General features: G+C 44.3%; 1 protein-coding gene across 2 annotated transcripts in view; it reads right to left on the reverse strand.

Moving 5' to 3' along the window:
• The window catches only part of CFAP20DC (CFAP20 domain containing), a 416,942-nt gene that overhangs the window by 152,000 nt on the left and 246,182 nt on the right, over positions 1-18,760 (reverse strand). For both annotated transcript variants that reach the window (XM_066596613.1, XM_066596612.1), the window contains exon 14: positions 4,553-4,924. In XM_066596613.1, the coding sequence (XP_066452710.1) occupies positions 4,553-4,924 (372 nt within the window). The remainder of the gene's footprint in view (positions 1-4,552; positions 4,925-18,760) is intronic.

The following is an 18,760-nucleotide window of genomic DNA, read 5'->3' on the forward strand; positions in this document are numbered from 1 at the left end:
CATCTTGGATACAATTGCTTTTAAAGAATAAGGATTTTTCCCACCCCTGAGTGGACCTTCCAGCCCTGATTTACTGGATTCTGACGCCAATCCAGTCTAGAGCAATAAAAATCACCTGAGCCTTTTCTTTTCCTGGAACAGAAGTCCTTCATCTGTGGCTCCTCAGCTGTTCAAAACTACTACTCTTATCATGATGGAACCTGTAGTTTTGCAACAGCTGGTGATCCATGGATTGAAGGCCACTGTGTTAGAGACAGAAACAAATGTCAGTCATCTGTCACATCCGTCATTTGACATGTACAACTCCATCAAAACGATCCTCTGGTCCTTGACCTGGACAACGATTAATATTGCCTGGCACTCTTTCTTTGTGCCTTTGTACCCCAGATCTACTGGTTCTTGTGGCCCCTCTTCTGTCTTTCAAGATGGTGGCCCAGCTCCTGTCACTACCCAGCACACATTCTAATCTCAGGCACTTCACGCTGCTCCGATTGGCTAGCGCTGCTTACGTATGTGAGCAATCAGAACAGTGTGCAGTTTCTTAGACTACTGATGCACCACCAGTTCTCAGTGTGCATTGGGTGGCCTAAAAAGTGTGGTGGTCTTCTTGGAAAAACAAGGAGAGCCAGAGAAACTGGCAGATCCAGGGGCCATTGTCATAAATGAAGAGTACCAGGCGATATTAATCCCCTGTTGCGTTAGAGGGATCATCCACTTGTAAACTAATGATGGCTGGTTCATAGGATACGCCATTAATAATAGATCGGTGGGTCTTCATCGCCTGAGATCTCTGCAGATCACCCGTTCACTGGGTCAGTGCAATCATGCACTAAACTGATTATAATTAGTAAAGTTCCAATTAAAGTGAATGGGAACTTTAGCTGCAATACCAAGACTGACTACTGCAGTGGAAACGGAGCTGTCTGCTTCCTGCAGAAATCAGCTCAATGCACCAGTGCACTAGCCCAGTGAACAGCTGATCTGTGGGATTCCGATATGCTGAACCCCTGAAGATCTACTACCAATGACTTATCCTAAGCATAGACCATAAATTGTTTATAACATGGTAACCCCTTTAAGTCATTTTGCTACTACTCTATAACTTTGTCATTTAATTTGGTTAGTATTTTACTGCAATTAATTAGTTCCAGTAACCCTTTTACAGCCAATCTAGAGCCTATATTCTCAACTTGTGGTATGGGTATCCAAGGGGTATGTGCCGTGTCTCTAGGACACATGTGTCAAACACAAGGCCCGCGGGCCGAATCCGGCCCGCTGCCTTATGTTATGTGGCCCGCGGCATGCCGACGGCCGCTCACCACTGTAGTGATTACCAGCTGGGGTGCCGCAGCTCCCCACTTGTAATCACACTGACAGCGCTGATCCCAGCGCACACTCTGACATCAGAATCCTTCTCCCCAGTCCCCTGCTCTTCAGTTCCGCAGGAGAGGACTCAGGGAGGAAGCGTGCCGTGCTGCACACTGTGCACCCGGGCGCATAGGAACTTTTTCCACCAGGCTTTTGCACTATTGAGCAATTCCAGCAACGTGATTGGTTGTCTGGGTTGGCTGATTCACGGTGATTGGTTGTCTGGGTTGGCTGATTCACAGTGATTGGTTGTTTGGGTTCGCTGATTCACCAAGCAACCAATCAGGTTGCTGGAATTGCTCAATAATGCAGAAGTCTTGTGGAAAAAGATAATATGCCACCCGGGCTCACCACGATCCGAGGAGGAGCAGCGCTGACAGCAAGGAGGAGGTAAGCATATGGCTGGGGAAGGGGGAAGTTAATATTGCTGCTGGGGGTGGGGAGTTAATATTGTTGTTGCTGGGATGAGGTTAATATTGCTGATTGCTGCCGGGGGTGAGGGGGTTAATATTGCTGGTGTGTTGGGGGGGTGAGGGGGTAAATATAGCTGATGTGTTGGGGGGGGGGGGGTAATATTGCTGCTGGGAGGGGTTAATATTGCTGCTGGCAGGGGGTTAATACTGTTGCTGGGAGGGGGTTAATATTTCTGCGGGGGGGGAGGGGTTAATATTGCTGGGAGGGTTAATATTGTTGCTGGGTGTGGGGGAATAATATTGCTGCTGGCAGGGGGTTAATATTGCTGCCGGGTTGGGAAGGGGATGGGGGGTTAATATTGCTGGTGGGGGTTAATATTGCTGGGAGGGGGTTAATATTGCTGCTGGGTGGGTGGGGGTTAATACTGTTGTTGGGAGGGGGTTAATATTGGTGCGGGGGAAGGGGTTAATATTGCTGCTGGGTGGGGGGGGGGGTTATATTGCTGCTGGGAGGAGGTTAATATTACTGTGGGGTACCCTGTTACTACTGGGGCCACTGTGGGGATCGCTATTACTAATTGGACCACTGTGGGGGGCAATATTTTTACTGGGGCCACTATGAGAGTCACTATTATTACTGCGACCACTATAGGGGTCACTATGACTACTGTGACCACTATAGGGGTCACTATGACTACTGCGACCACTATAGGGGTCACTATGACTACTGCGACCACTATAGGGGTCACTATGACTACTGCGACCACTATAGGGGTCACTATGACTACTGCGACCACTATAAGGGTCACTATTAGGGCTCGTTCACACGGGTGTAATTGCATTTTGGTCGCACAAATACGCTATGTATTTGCGCAATCAAAAACCGCTTATGCTTACGTATTTGGGCATGCAGAAAAGACGCAGATGGGCCCACTGAAATGGTGCGCAAATATGCAGTGAATACATCGGTTTCCTGTGCATTCGCCACGTATTCACTTCAATGGCCTATTGGGGTGCGTAGTAGGTCCTGCTGTGTGAAAATATGCATCATATGAATGAAATTACTGAGATCAATGGTTTCTATTCACTGCTTATTATGTACGCAAATACGCTGGTGTGAACGGACCCTTACTGTACTGTCTTACCATCGGCCCTTTGAAGGTCCCCATAAGCCTGATGTGGCCCTCGGTGAAAATGAGTTTGACACCCCTGCTCTAGGAGGTACTTGCAGTTTACGTTCATAGCCTTGAGGATACTTTAATGTCATTTATTTGAGTAGGAGGTACTCGGCTTGAAATAAAATAATAATAATTGTGCTCAGTGAGTGATCTTTACCAACGTCATTCATTGGAAATGACAGCTTTTGTCCATATGCTCTATTATGGCACTTTAATATCATACAATATGGATCTAGGTAAATTGATTCAAAGTATCCCCAAGGTTGTGACCATAAACTGTGCCTCACATGAAGAGCACAACATGAACACCATACCAATACCTCATGCAGACATGGAGTATACCTCTTAGAACTGGTGTAACTATAGCGGATGCAGGGGATTCGGTTGCATCCGGGCCCAGGAGCCTTAGGGGGCCCATCAGGCCTCTCTTCTCCATATAGGGAGCCTAGTACTATGAATAAAGCATGATAGTTGGGGGCCCTGTTACAGGTTTTGCATTGGGGTACAGGAGCTTCAAGTTACGCATCTGCCCCTTAGAGTACAAGAACCACAGGCTAAGAACCTATGTTCTACAAAGAGTGACACCCTTTCTGGCAGACATGCTTAGTCAGTAGGGAAACTGATGACCACAAAGAGTTTCCACTGGTAATCAGACATAGGGTTAGAAAAGCCAGACCATTGGTGGTCAGTAGAGATGAGCGAACCTACTCGTTTAGGGCGATTTTGCACTCAAGCACCGCTTTTTCTGAGTAACTGACTACTCGGACGAAAAGATTCGGGGGGCGCGGGGAGGCAGGGGACAGTGTGGTGGAGCGGGGGGTAGCAGTGGGGAACAGGGGGGAGCTCTCTCTCCCCACCCCCCTCTGCAGCCCCCGCTCACCCCCGATACCCCCCGAATCTTTTCGTCCGAGTAGTCAGTTACTCGGAAAAAGCGGTGCTCGAGTGCAAAATCGCCCTAAACGAGTAGGTTCGCTCATCTCTAGTGGTCAGCTAATCATCGGGGTGGCTTCATAGTATGAAGGGGATGCCCAGTTGAGACAATCCCTGCAATGGAAATTAGTGTGAATCCTGACACGTTGGGAACATTCCCACAATATATTGCACTACGCTGTGGGATTCCGCATGGGGATTCCATCACAGATGCAAAAAACAGCACTGTGACGGAACCCCCAAACAGAAATGGAGCCATTCACTGTTATTAGTGAAATAGACACTATTTTGGTGCTTGACAACGGTTCTGTTCCTTTCCGTTACATTTGGATTGTCGAAGAATGCAGTCAACATTGTAGTGAAAAACAAGTGATTGGTTACTCTGACACAGGGCCTATAGGAGAATCACTTAGTGGCTTGCTGGAGATATAATTTTAAATGGGAGCGGGGAGGTGGGGGGTGGGGCTTAAAATATTTGGATTTAACTACATTTCCAGTATAAGAATAAGACTAACGGCCGGTGGGACTATTATGTGGTGATGTAATGAATTTTTCCTGAAATGATTTTCGATGACACCTAAAATTGAAAGAACAAAATGCCCTCTAGTCTTAACAAAAATAAGATGAAATCAAGCATAAAGCAAGATGTTTTCATTCACTTACTGAAGCTTCATCTGTCATTTTCCTCTCTTCTTTGGGGATTTCCTTCAGGGATTTCTTACTCATTGAAGTCCTTAGCATTTTATCTGATACAAATTGTTGAATTTTCGAAATGATTGAATTTTCCTTGGAGATTTCATTCCTGCTTCCGCTTGGGGACAAGCTGCGAGTTGGCATCAGGCTCTTCTGAGTGCTGAAGCCTCCTCTCTTTCCTTCTGTATCAGTGTTTGAAGTTGAAGCATTGATGTTTGCCTGCATGTTTGAGGAACCCTCGGAACTTCTGCTAATGATGTCCACAGTATGGGATGACTCGGAGAACTGGGTTGTGTCATGGTCTGATTTAGGGCTGGAAGTCCATTGAAAAAAATCACTCTCCTGTTATGAGAAAATGGGAAAAAAATGGTTACTATATTGTTCTTATTGGTAAAAATTGGGGGTTAATTTTCAGGATAATCAAGTGTTGACTTATGCTTAGGATTGTATATCAATGTATATTCAGTGCAGGTCCAACCCCTGGGACCCCCAACGGTCCACAGAAACTCCATTTGGGCATGGTTATGTATCGTACTACAGTTTAGCCTATTCAAGTGAATGGGCTGCAGTACTGGCACAGCCATATTCTTTTGGACACTGCTGTGCTGGTTATGGCATAGAAGGGAATGCAGCACTCCAGCAATCACCACTGCCCATATGATCACACATTAATGGTTGAACATACGTCCATCAAATGAAATTCATAGAAAACCCCATTTAATGCGTCTTATAACAGTTTGTCCATATATTATGCTTTGTTCATACCACCTGTATGTTTTTTTTTCTCATATTGGTTTAGTCAGAGTATTTACCAGCTCAATGGAAAACTTAGGGTGAGGGAGTAGGAGGTGTATGGTTTATCACTGTTTAATGTTGGTATGATGTTGCTTTCTTTTTACGGTACTGCCTCTTTAAAAGGGGGCAGAAATGGGGGAAACAGAGCCGAGTGGGAGGGCTCAAAAAGTTTAGCCTGGACAAAAGGCAGCTAAGCTTTGGATGAAGGAAGAAGGCAGTATCTCCAGGGCAGTAGTAATTGTCCTAAGGGCAGTTTACCTCTGAATTTGCATGCAAAGGAATGCTGAATAGAATAGTCAGTGCCAAGTGGTCCCTCCGTTCCCTGCCGCCCGATGATGCTAGTGTGCAGGAGAGCAATTGATCTGAGGTCGGCTGGGCACAGAGCTGCTGCAGGTATTCCCTGCTGATGGGCCTAAAGACTGTTTGAGGAACTCATCACTTATCGTTGCTTTCGGTTAACCGGGGCAGGACTTTGAGTAATGGCCAATTACACAGTTTTTCTGAATATTTTGTTATACTGAGATATTCCAGGTTATCGGATTAGAAGTTACTGCATTACTGTTTATTGTTAATAAACCCATGTCTAACCAGCTTTGAAAGACTCCCAATGAGGCTGCCCGTGGCTTCCCTTGCAGGGCACAACTGCTGGCTGACTTGCATTTAAAACAATGCCAGTTCTGCAAAAACTAGTTGCATAACCTGATCATTAATAACAATGTACTAGTGTGCTGGGAAACAGGTACCACACAGAGAAGCGTAAGTATAAATGAAGGATGGGGGCATGTGAGATATCAAACCTCAGACCAGACCCCTACATTAATTCAGACCCCAGACCAGACCCTACATTACTTCAGACCCCCAAATTATCCATGTCATTATACTGGCCTCGCATCTCATCAGGTCCTCCACACAGGTCCTGTTGCCAGCAACCGTCCAAATCTTGTATGCTTGGCCCCGATGTGGCTGGATGACCTGCGGGTCACCTGAACAATATGGCCATCCATGAACCCCAACTCTCCTAAAATTATTTTCTGTTCAGGTACATGGAAGGACTAAAGATAAAGTTACCTATTGTACAGATCCTACACTTCATATGCAGCCAGCTCTACATACTTCAAGATGATGTTATGGGATATAAAATGTATAAAAGGACAGATGGAATTTACTTGAGTCTTATGTTCATTTCTTATCATTGGTTTTATTAAATGGATGTCAGTTTGCTCCTAGTTACAAGTACATGATCTACATAAGGGCATCTATCTATCCTCTGGTCACCACAGCATGGAAGACACAGAAATGAAGATACTTTAGGCCTCATGCCTTGAAGAAAATTTAAAAATGATGTTTCCCATTTGTTACAAACCGGGCTTTCTCAGCACATGATGTAGGTGCAACCGCAAGGAGTTGATCTAATTCCACTCCTTCAATCCTGCACTCTTTACAAGGTAGAGCATAGAATAAACCCCAACACAGTCCTACACACACCAAACATCGTTTTAACTGTCAAAGTTACCACTCTTATCTGGGGTTACAGGTCTTATAGAGCAACAAGGACTGAACTTATTAAAGTTTAATGCTTTAATACAAAAAAGCTGCAATGCATATAAGAAATTAAAAAAAGCTAATATAAAAAAGGCATACATACAAAGCAAAACAGTTACAAAAAAACAAAAGGGAATAATAGATTGGCTAAAATCTGGCTGTGAGTAAACATCCAGAAGACATCTCATGGCAGTCCTATAAGGCTGGGTTCATACAGGACTGAAATCCCATGGAAATTTCGCGGCATATGTGCAGCTTCATAACGCCTGCATTCCGCTGCGGTCATCTCTCCATAGAGAGGAGAGAGGCCACTGCGGAAAGGGAGAAAATTGACATGCTGCATCTTTGATTTTCGCGTCGCATGTCAATTTCAGCACGGCTTGATAACGACAGATTGGCCACAGTGTATGAACGAGATTTTTGCAAATCTCATCCACTTTGCTGGCTAATCCAAGGATTAAAAACGTGGGCAGAATTTCCGTGCAAAAAGTCCACACGGACATTCCGCGGCAATTTTGCCGCGTGGGAACCCAGCCTAAAGGTGTTTTGCAATCTCCCGAAGCCTGACACTATGTGTTTCTCTCAGATCTCCTGGTATTCTATCTGTGCCTGAAGCACCCAGCTTTCCTGACTTCTCCAATCCTGACCATGGCTTATTATTTGACTGTGCTTTCCTTTGTCTGCTATCTGACCCTTGGCCAGGTCTACATTGTGAAAGTATTCTGACTGCCCTGACTCTGCTCTACTACTCTGCCTACACCATCCAGTACTACATCACAGAATACCTAACCAAATGCGTCAGCTGCCTCTTTACTGAGTCTATCTGTAGAGTAACAGTCTGGTGGTCCCCATGGGGAAAACTTGGTAATCCTACATGCTCCCCCTGGATCTAGCCTCAAGTCAAATCAGTTATTGGCACAGCAGATCCACATGATCTACTGTGACAGGTGTTCGACTAGCTGTTGCTAGTATTTCAAGATCTGCCAACTTTGTGAGGTTTTCTCATGCAACGCATCACACGTATATCAAGAATGGTGTATAAGAGGAAAAACGGAAAGTGAAAGGGGATCCCATGGATATAATCAACTCATTGACAGAAGGGGTGCTAATACAAAGAACCATTATGATAAACAGGCAGTGCTTTCTGTTTTGTTTTTGAATCTCCTGCTTTCCCACGGATGCGCGGCACAGCCACAGTGACAGCTGTGGCTGTGCCGCGCATCAGACAGCTTCCATTGACTTCAATGGAAACCGGCCCTGCAGGATCCGAGGGAAATTGAAGCATGCTGCGATTTCTTCCCGCACAGAAAAATTAAAATCACATCTACATGCTTTTACTTGCCGTGCGGATGCTAATGCATCCCTATGAGCTTCTAGAGCTGCGGATCTCCCACGCAGGAGACATGCGTGGATTTTATAATTAAAATAACCCTGTGGACACTGGGCCTAAGAATTGGATCACTAAGCAATGGAAAACTTTCACGTGGTCAGAAGAATCCAGATTTCCCTTGTGCTAGGCTGATGGGACGGTCAGAATTTGTTGCAAGCAACAAGAATTGGTGAACCCTTCCCGTCAGACTGGTAGAGGTGGAGTAATGGTGTTGGAAATGATTCTTGGCACGTCTTGGATCCTCTGATACCTCTGAATAGACGCCACAATAAATTGCTCTGCTTCTGAAGATCAAAGGAGGTCCAACGTGCTACTAGATTGGTGTCTCTAATAAAGTGGCCATTTAGTATACGCTTCTGTACATATCTATAATAAATGCACCTCTAGCCTCATTCCGTATAGTATTAATGAAACCAAAATGTTGTTATGGACCTTAATGTTCACCCTGAAGAATGGCAGCCACCAGATCATCAAGGGACATGATCTGCGACACCCCCCTTGCAGCGAGCCCTTCAATCACATTATTCATCTTGCTTAAGACGGCAGCAGGGGCAGCGCGGTGTGCGGAGACTAATGATGTTTTTATAGGCTCCTGTTCAGCATGAAAATCAAATTCTATCAATTATACTTTGTCACCTCTCAACCCACTGCCCGCATCACACGCTATGTAGGCCAAATGGAGATTTTCAGGCGCTATTAAGTTCGTAATAAGTCTCTCAAACATTACCAATTATGAATATCAAGTGATTTAAGTTCTGGTTTGTGCACCTGTCTGTAGATTGTTAAAGAAATGGCTTAGGAGAATCTCTGTTACAAATCATAAAAACCCTTTTGGGGCTTATTAGGAAAGATGACAATGTAGCTTAGTGCCAGGGCAGCGTGGCCTCAAGGCATGAATCTGGTACCGAAGGCCGTGATGGTAGACTAGTCATTCACCTCAAAGAGCAGTAAGGTAGAACACACAGCTGCTGCATACCTCTTGGGATAGAAACCTGCCAGATACTTTTATGATAGCTGAGATTTTACCATTACAATCCAAAATGATGGTTTTGCTTAATGTATTGAGCTAGGTGCAAGATATAGAAGCAGGTGGTGAAAATTTAAGCAAGTCATTATGTCTCACAAAAAAAACAAATCTTTCACATAACGCGGTTATGAAACAGTGAAATCTGCATAAGAAACCCTCCATCTGCTGGGTAATGTGCTATCCACATATGTATTTGTGTGCGTTGTTGAAAATATTATTCTACAGTATTCGTGAATGTGTGCAGTTGTATCGCAGTCGAGGGCGGATTAGGGGCGCAACTTTTATACTAATTTTGTTAAGGTGCAGGCTTATTACAAATGATCTTCCCGATTGGAAACCCTCATAACTCATGTTTAATGACACTCAGATACAAAAATGTGATATAAATGGAAAGAGAAACTCAAAAAGTTCTGCTGCACAAAATCAAAAATGTTTTCCACACCAGAGGTGTTCAGTGTGGCCCCCTTTGTCACTTGACACACTTTGAGCCTGTAGCCAAGTTCCCACCATACACATAGCATATCACGATGATTGATGCAATGGCTTCTGTGATGTGTACTCATAGATCATGCATGGTGGTGGTAGGGGTGACATGTAGACTGTCTTCAGCACTCCCCCGTGGAGGCCAAGGAAGAAGTTCACTATCGTCACAACCTGCACGGCTAATTTATCTGTTTGGTAGTCACCTATGGAGTTCACTTCTGACTTCATTGTGGAAATGGGGAGAAAGGGGGGGGGGGGCAATCATGTTGCAAGACGAAACCGGGGATTTCCTGTTCCAGCTGCAGCAGAAGCCATATCTGTAGTATGTACAGGTACGAATTGTTTCCTCATGAAAAAAGGAGGATCATTACACTTTCCTACAGGTTATAGTGCACAACACATTGACCTTGGTGGAGTCGTGCATATGCTCCACGTAGACATATGGGATTTTACCTCTATTTAAGCGTTAGAATTATCTTTCCAAGGATTTCTGCCACCGGAGGAATTTCCGTGTAGCATCGTATTTTTTTGCCGAAAAGCTGCAGCCATCGTGTGAATGGATGAAAAAAAATTAAATAAGATTGGGACATAAAAATCATTTATGTGATTTTTAGCCGCGATCGGCCGAGCGTAAACACGCATGTGGCCATGTGAAAGAGGCCTAATAGTAGGAGTGCAGTCAGACAAGTGTGGTTTACATACTACGAGCATAGTTTACACACTGCTCCGCTGCTCATTACGGAGCTTCTAGAAAGGGTTCGTGTGACCGCTTTCATAAGAATCTATGGGTTCCTATAGCAGCGTGCTTTCCATAGGCTCCTATGGCAGCCGTGGAAGCATGCTGCCAACACTACGTATGTGTGACCGGGCTGCTTCACGGAACTAGACGCAGCTTGATCATGCGATCTTTTCCTGTCAGGAGCGTGGTTTACACGTTGCTTAGCAATGTGTAAACAACGCTTGTCTGACTGCACCCTAAGACTGTCATTGTTGCCCATAGAAGCCAATCACAGAGCAGCTTTCGTTTCTCCTCAGCAGCTTGAGAAATGAAAGCTGCGTTGTGATTGGCTGCTATGGGCAACAAGGACAATCTTACTGGTAGTCAGTTTTGCTAAAGTCTTATTAACCGGGAGTTATGAGGGTTTCAAATTGGGAAGATTATTTGTAATAGCCCTGTACTTTATGTATGGAATGGTTGTTTGGTCACTGAATGTTGGTAATATTTGAGCACTGCACAATGGTATTTACCTAGGCATTGTGCTAAACTGAACAATATATTATTCGCTTTAGACCCCATCCTGCATGACTCCGATAGTTTTGCACCAAATGGTATACATGTGCTAGAAAAAGCATTGCATTGTCTATCTGTATGTAGTGGGACATGTGCCACTCATGTGGAAGATGAGGGCCTGGGGGGCCCAAATTTGACTCAAGGCCCGCCAGAGAATTCACCTGTTTTACCCGTTCCCCTGTGGGCCAGTCCAAGCCTGACTAAATCTTTTGGAATTATTTGGATTTCTGCAGTGGATTACTAATAAAATGTGGCCTGACTGTTGTCTAAGTCATTATTATAAACAAGCACAATCTAATAACGCAAACAGTTGTACTGTTCATGTTACTTTTTGATGCACATTGAATAAACATTCATCATGCAGGCAGAAAAGTAAGTGAACCCTTGAATTTAATAACTTGTAGTTCCCCTTTAGGATTAACAAGAAACGTTTGGTACCGTGTTAGCCAGTAGAGTGTTCTCAGTAAGAGAAACCAAGTAATCTTGTAGATAGGATACCTTTTCGCGGCTAACAAAAATACATGATGTTGTTGTGAGCTTTCAAAGCTACACGGGTTTCTTCCTCAGACTTAATGGAACAAACCTAAAGACGTATTTATATTAAAACATATACACACTTCATGGGAGGGTACAGAAACTGTGAACTAAATTTTCACTAGATAAATACCAAAGACAGGACAAGAGGGCACAAGTACAGTGCTATTAATCACAATGTCCTGTCTCTGGTATTTATCAAGTACAATATAAGTTCACCATGTCTGTATCCTCCCATGTGATCATCTGTATATGTTTTAATATATGAGGAGGCGGGGGGGGGGGGGGGGGTTGGGGTGCTAATAAGTATAGAGCCTTACCCAGAAAAAAAATGAGCTGGGAAGCTGTAAATTTACTTTCAATGGGACTGCCAGTGATTGCTGGGCAGCAAGCCCTTGGGTATTTCCATCAGCCCCATTAAACTTAATGGAGCATCAGCTGCACATGCTCATACAGCGCTCCCTTCATTCTGACATCACTGCAGGGAAGAAACAACCCTATAGTGATAAGCAGAGGAGATAAGCAACTCCTGTTCTCGAGATCCGTCGGGTTCTTAGTGGTGAAACCCCACCAATCAGCAAATTATTCCCTATCAGCGGATAACTTGTGATCCTGGTACAACCCCTTTAAATGAACCTTGTAAAACCACAAAACCGTGTATCAATAAAGCTGTGCCTGACTTTCCAAGGATTCCCACAGTCATACAGTAGGGTCAAGAGTGAAGTGTTGTGATGTCCTCTAAGTGAATGTATTTGCTCAGTCACAGTGGTATTGTATACAATTTAGTGATCCATATATAATACAAGGGGATACCAAAAAGAAACAGGAATCTTCTTTTGGTGGGCGAGGCATTACTAGTAGGGTAGGGGAATGTCTGCGGAACATGTAGTATGCCAGCCGGCACTGTTGGGGAAAGTTGCGTTCGGCCCCAGTGATTTTTTGCCTATTTTGTGATGGCTGATTCATATGTACATTGTGCAGCTATAAAAGCACTTGGTGCTGAGTTTTCAGTAATTTTTGATGAAAAACAGCATGCCACCCTTGCCTCACCTCCGTATTTCCCCGATCTCGCTCCATGTGACTTTTTCAGGAGGGCATTGAGCAGTTTAAAAAGAAACCACCTGTCTACAATTCCACATCAAAATCTGAAGTTAGACCTGACAATTTTGGTGTGCAATCCTCGGATTTAGCTGCGCACTGCGGCGTAATTCCGTCCCGTGTCAAAGTTCCCTAAGATGGAAGGCCAGAGCAAGAAAGAGTTTTAAAGTCTGAAAACATCAGAACAAGTATAGCCCCCTAAGCCGATCATTGACAGCAAGCGCTCAACTAGCAGCCAACGTTCACAGCCCATTCAACTTGCATTAAATTAAATGAAACCCAACAGATATTTTCCAGAAGAACCCCAAACCTAGCCAGGAACCCAGTGCTTGTTTGTGTAAACTCAGTAAGATATGACTTCTCTTCAGCCGAGCAAAAGCTGAACCTTTTAGCTTGTGCCAGCATCGTTTTCTAAAATAATAGAGTGGTTTTGACAGAACAAAGCATTGAACAGCAGATAGCCCTTGGCTGAAATGTCATGGATTTAAGCATAAGGTCTGCAGCCAACTTAATCACTCCATTTGCTGTCGGTAACTCAGCCGCCTCCTGCAAGCAGATGGGACCCTGGTGCCTTTGAGGGGTACTTGATAAACATCATACGAGGAACATGCATAATATTGTCATTACATATTAATAGATACACCAGGATGAACTTTACATACATGTCAGATTGAAGTTGATGCAGGTTTATTATATCTGGGAGGATAAACATTTTTGGAACGTCCATGAATCAACATTTGCATCTTAAATCACAGCTGGTATTTTATCTCCGAGCCCAAGCTTTCACCCCTGGCATAATGACTTTTTTTTACATAAAACATCATGGTGCCAGGAAACGATTTGTTCTTTTTTTTTTTAAAAAAAACAAGTGTTCATGTTCTCCAACTTCTAGTAAAAGAATCAGTAATAGAGGAGATCAATTGATTTTGGGGTACTGTACTGTACATGTAGGAGGTTCAATGCAAGACGGAAGGTCAGGTGTAGTATAGAGGAAATTCTACAATATGATACAAGACGAAGTTTAAGTGCAAACAGCTTATAATTGTAATACATAGTGAAGGGCAAAAAACTATCTTTGAAGGGCCAAAAGCATAACCGCTGATCATAAGCCCTATTAGGGCATATTAACGTCATGGAGCAATGCCCCCCCACTTGAGATCCCCCTCCATGAACAGGAATAGAGAGTCGCTCAGTAAAAGCAGCTCCCGTTCTGGCGGACCTTGCATCGTTGTACAAAACCAGTCTAAGCATGGCCGGACTGGAGGGGTCAATCATAGGGGGCAGCCCGGATTATGGGACTCCCCCGGCCCAGAGTATTACCGAAGAGGGTAAGCCCTGGTAAAAGCCCAGTCACAAATTTTCCCTATGTATGGGACATATAGAGGAGTCGTGATTGGCCACAACCGCATATCCATCAGTTCACTCTGCTACAACCAATTTTTAAAAAAAGGATCAAACATGGCATGGGTTTTTCTTAACAGTGTTACAGTTCAAGAAGTATCAGCAGGGTAGGTCCGAGCTGGCAGAGCTCCTCTCTGTGTGTCCTTTTAGACTGAGCCAGCATCTCTCCCTCGTAGAGGGTCTGATGCCCCCATTTGGTTATGGAACTCCAGCAGGTATTCCCAAGGGCAGTCTCTGATGCAGAGGATCTGCAGTACTACTTTTGTTCTCTAACATAGACGACTCATTCTCCAGCTTCCGGTTCAAATATTACAACTTACGTCATAGGTAAGATATCTCCTCCATGTCTAGATGTCGCAAGAAGAATGCTCCCAGCTCTGCCACATACCATTTTCTTAAAGGAACAATGTCAACTTTTATAGAAACAATTGAACATAAGGCATGGTAAACAAGGCCTGCAGATGAAAGTCCTCATGGGGAAGGGATGCGGGTTACTCCCCTACACCGTCCTGTTAATACAGGACAACGATTCATGTGAATGGCTGTCGTGTAATACCACTATTCCCTTGTAGGGTCTGTTGCAGGGAAATATGTGGCTGGCAGTGGCTTTCCCTGTTAAAATCAGCTGATTGCTTAGGGTTCCAAGAACTGGACTAAGGGCCATTAGCTAATAGCCATGGCCCCACAATCTCAGACAGGTTGTGCTAATTGGCATAACCTTGTTAAGGCAAATGTTCATCATTGAAGAACATTTTTTGGCTTTCAGTACCATCTGTATGCTGATGATACCCAGTTATACACCTCTTCCCATGACATCTCTACACCTTTCCTCCAGAACACCACCGTCTGTCCGCTGTCTCTAACACTAAGTCCTCTCTCTACCTAAAACTAAACCTCTCAAAAACTGACCTACTGGTGTTTGTGCCCGCTACTAACCGACCTTACCCCAACATCTCCATCTCAGTGTGTGGCACCACCATAACTCCCAGATATCCCCTATATCCAATCTCTGACCCGAACATGTCAGCTGCACTTCAAAAACATCCATAGAATACGCCCTTTTCTCAACGTGGACACGCTAAAAACGCTCACTGAGGCCATCATCTACTCTCGGCTCGATTATTGCAACTCACTGCTGATAGGCCTCCCCTGCTCCAGGCTCTACCCCCTCCAATCCATCCTGAATGCGGCAGCCTGGCTCATCTTCCTGTCCAGCCTCTACTCGGATGCCTCTGCCCTGTGCCAGTCACTGCACTGGCTGCCCGTCAAAATTAGAATCCAATTCAAACTCATTACCTTCATCCATAAAGCTCTCCACAGCACCGCGCCGCCCTACATTGCATCCCCCATCTCAATTCACCACCAGCCTGCGTCCTCCACTCTTCTAACGAAATCAGACTGAGTGCCCCTTTAATTCGAAACCTCTCATTCCTGCCTCCAAGACTTCTCCAGAGCAGCACCTGTTCTCTGGAATGTACTACCAAAAGCTATCCGGGCAATCCATGACACACTAAACTTCAGGCGTGCTCTAAAAACGCACCTCTTTAGGGAGGCATACCATATCTCCTAAACCAAACCCCTCTGTACTCCGCCTGATAACACGCTCCCTGTCCTGCCCACTGCAGTTCCTGCTAGCCGTAATCAATTGGCAGCTGAAGTTATACAGATTCAGCCACTAAATGGTCTGACCATTGTCTGTGTGTATAGCATCTCACTCCCCCCACAGCACCATACCATGCACATCTCCAGCCCAAAGTTTTCTTGGCTTTTACTATTAATGACTTATCCTCAATTGAGGTAATCAATAGTTGATCGCTGGGGTTCTGCCACTTGGGATCCTCACCAATCAGCTGATTCTCCAGCCCGATGTCAGTGTAGCTGGGCTGAACGTCATCATTGGTGGTCATAGCAGGAAGTGTAATAGACAGCTTTACACCCATTAAAATCAATGGGAGTGATACCTCCTATTACACCCCTGGCTGTGACCTCAGGATAGGTCATCAATAGTAAAATCCCAGAAATGTAAGTTATAATAACATGCTGAATGTCAAATTAACGCTTCCTACATCTACAGGTTTAAAGTGTTGGACTTATTAAAGGGGTTATCCAACTGGTAAACATTTCGTAAAAAAAAATAGCTGCAAATGTTCTAAAGCAAAAAAAGAAACAGTGTTCATCCCTTCTGACAATCGAGCACTGAAGCTCTGGCAGTCAATCTGCTGTTTACAAATGACTAGCATGTGGCGGCTGCAGCCAATCGGTAGCCACAGTGGTCACATGTCATACTACTGCTATCATCATTTAATGATAGGAGCCATGATGCCAGGAGTTTGAAGAGACTCTATATGGAGTTAGTCTCTGATTTGGTTAACAGATGAGGACCTTGATTGAGAATCAATTCTCTATTATTTGAAAATCAGTGTTCCAAACCAGACAACAGTGTTAGGACTTATTCAGACAGGCATATGCATGTTGCACCTGAGAAACAAACTTGGAAACAACATGCATTTGACAGCACATGTACACCCGTCTATGTGCTGTCCTGTTTGCACAGACAGGAATAGGACATGCAGTCATTTTTTTTCCACATGGATCGTTAGTGTGAGTAGCCTCAGTACGATTACAAAGATACTAAATGTATATTTTTTTTTTTCTTTTTGCTATACTACTTTAAAAAAATAAAATATCAAAAAAATTACTTTCTGATTACTTCCTTATGTGTACAAATATAGACACTAAGGAAGGAGTCCAGCAGGCGTGTTTGAGAACAGCGGGTAGCGTTTAGAAAGCAAATGCAGGGAGGAGTCCACGGTCTTGAGAGTTTGCAGTGGACAGCTTCTGTAACATAACCTCAGTTAAGTGAATGCGCTGGGTGGTCTATCTGCTGCTTGCCCGGGGCTTACACTATGGGGGTCACTATTACTACTATGGCTACTGGGGCACTATTACTACTGGGACCACTAACTTGGGAACTAATACTACTAAGACTACTATGGGGGTCTCTATTACTACTAGGGCCACTATTAATGCTAGGGCCACTAAAAGAGTGATTATTGTTGCTCGGTTCACGAGAGGATTTACTATTACTACTGGGGCCACTATCACTATTGGGGCTACTAAGGGAGACACTTGCTATTGAGGCTACTACTGTGGGCCCTATTACTATTGGGGTCACTGAGAGGGACATAATTACTAATTGGGGCCAATACAATCACGGAGTTAATAGCATACGTTGTGATAAACCACTGCCCCAAACCACGCTCCCTTTTACCTTGGCTGGTATTTCTTTCGTGACAAAGGCGGCAACCCCAGACCTACATATACGCCATGGGATGCTAAGAGGGTAAGGACAACCTGGACAACCATAATGAATGATAAAGACTATAAGTGATAAATATCCACAGCTTAGAACACGGATATGAACTTGTTACCAGCATCTACTGTGAGCGGTAGGATGATGAGAATTACAATAATCTGCACCATCACTCCCATCATATTAAAAAATCACAGATGCATCAATTTTCTTCACGGGCACTGGAAAAAGGCCACTATCTTGTGCACTACCCAAGAGTTTATGGACAGTTGGCAACCCTGGAAGTTGAATGTGATGGACAGTTTTGAATGTATGTAACTGAGAACATTAACATCATTGGGCGGAGAGTTTTGCTAGCACATTAGATATTTCGATCACGAGCGTTGGCTATACTCATATCTGCATTCGGAGCCTCCCTCCACAGCGTGCAGCACTATCCTTGTCATCAGTATGACAGACACTGCGATGGATCCCATTATAAATCAATGGTTTCCGTCGGGTGCCATTTGGATCCCTTCACCGATTTGTTCACCACTTTCTATGATTCATGAATCTTCAATCCAAGCAGCATGAGCCTGGTTTAATATTCATTTGCATTAACTGGAGTGGATACCTGAGCTGCTGCCGCTGCTGAATATAAATGCAATGTTTTAATGATGATGTGCCTTGTGACCCCATCAATTCTCTCTACATAATTTAATAGTGTCTGAAAAAAATGTAATGTGTCATTAATGGAAAGGTGGACATTGTTAATTGAAGGGGAAATATTCCTATGTACAGGCGCGAGACAGAAAACTGGCAGGAGTGCATGGATTATGTTCTGTTACTGAGATTTACCTGAGCTATGTGTGGAAAACTGGGTGAACTGAGTGCTCCTTACAGTATACAGGGGGAAGACAAAAATATGGAAACACCGTACGAAATGCATGCCTTAAATTACATAGGATTATAAATCATATTTCAATAAAACATGTAGAGACTGATTTTAAGTGGAGGTAATATGACACAGATGCTGCGGGGTAGAAGTGAACAGCTGTCTAAACAACAAGGTTCCTTCCATTTGTCAGGGGTTTGAGCCACTCAGCTGCTGTTACCATCTGGCTCCCAAAACCACCAGAGCAGGGCAAGAGGTGAAGTAAACACAAATTTGGTGGGAAAATTCTCAGCCATACAAGGGTCAAAAAGGCAGCTCAGTACTAATGATTAAAACCCCATGCATTCCGTATGGTGTTTCCATATTTTTGCCCACCCCTTGTAGTTGATCGGCTGGGGACCATCTCTCAGGACCCCGAGTGATCAGCTGA

This window comes from Eleutherodactylus coqui, chromosome 3 (genome assembly GCF_035609145.1).
Source record: "Eleutherodactylus coqui strain aEleCoq1 chromosome 3, aEleCoq1.hap1, whole genome shotgun sequence".
Lineage (NCBI taxonomy): Eukaryota > Metazoa > Chordata > Amphibia > Anura > Eleutherodactylidae > Eleutherodactylus > Eleutherodactylus coqui.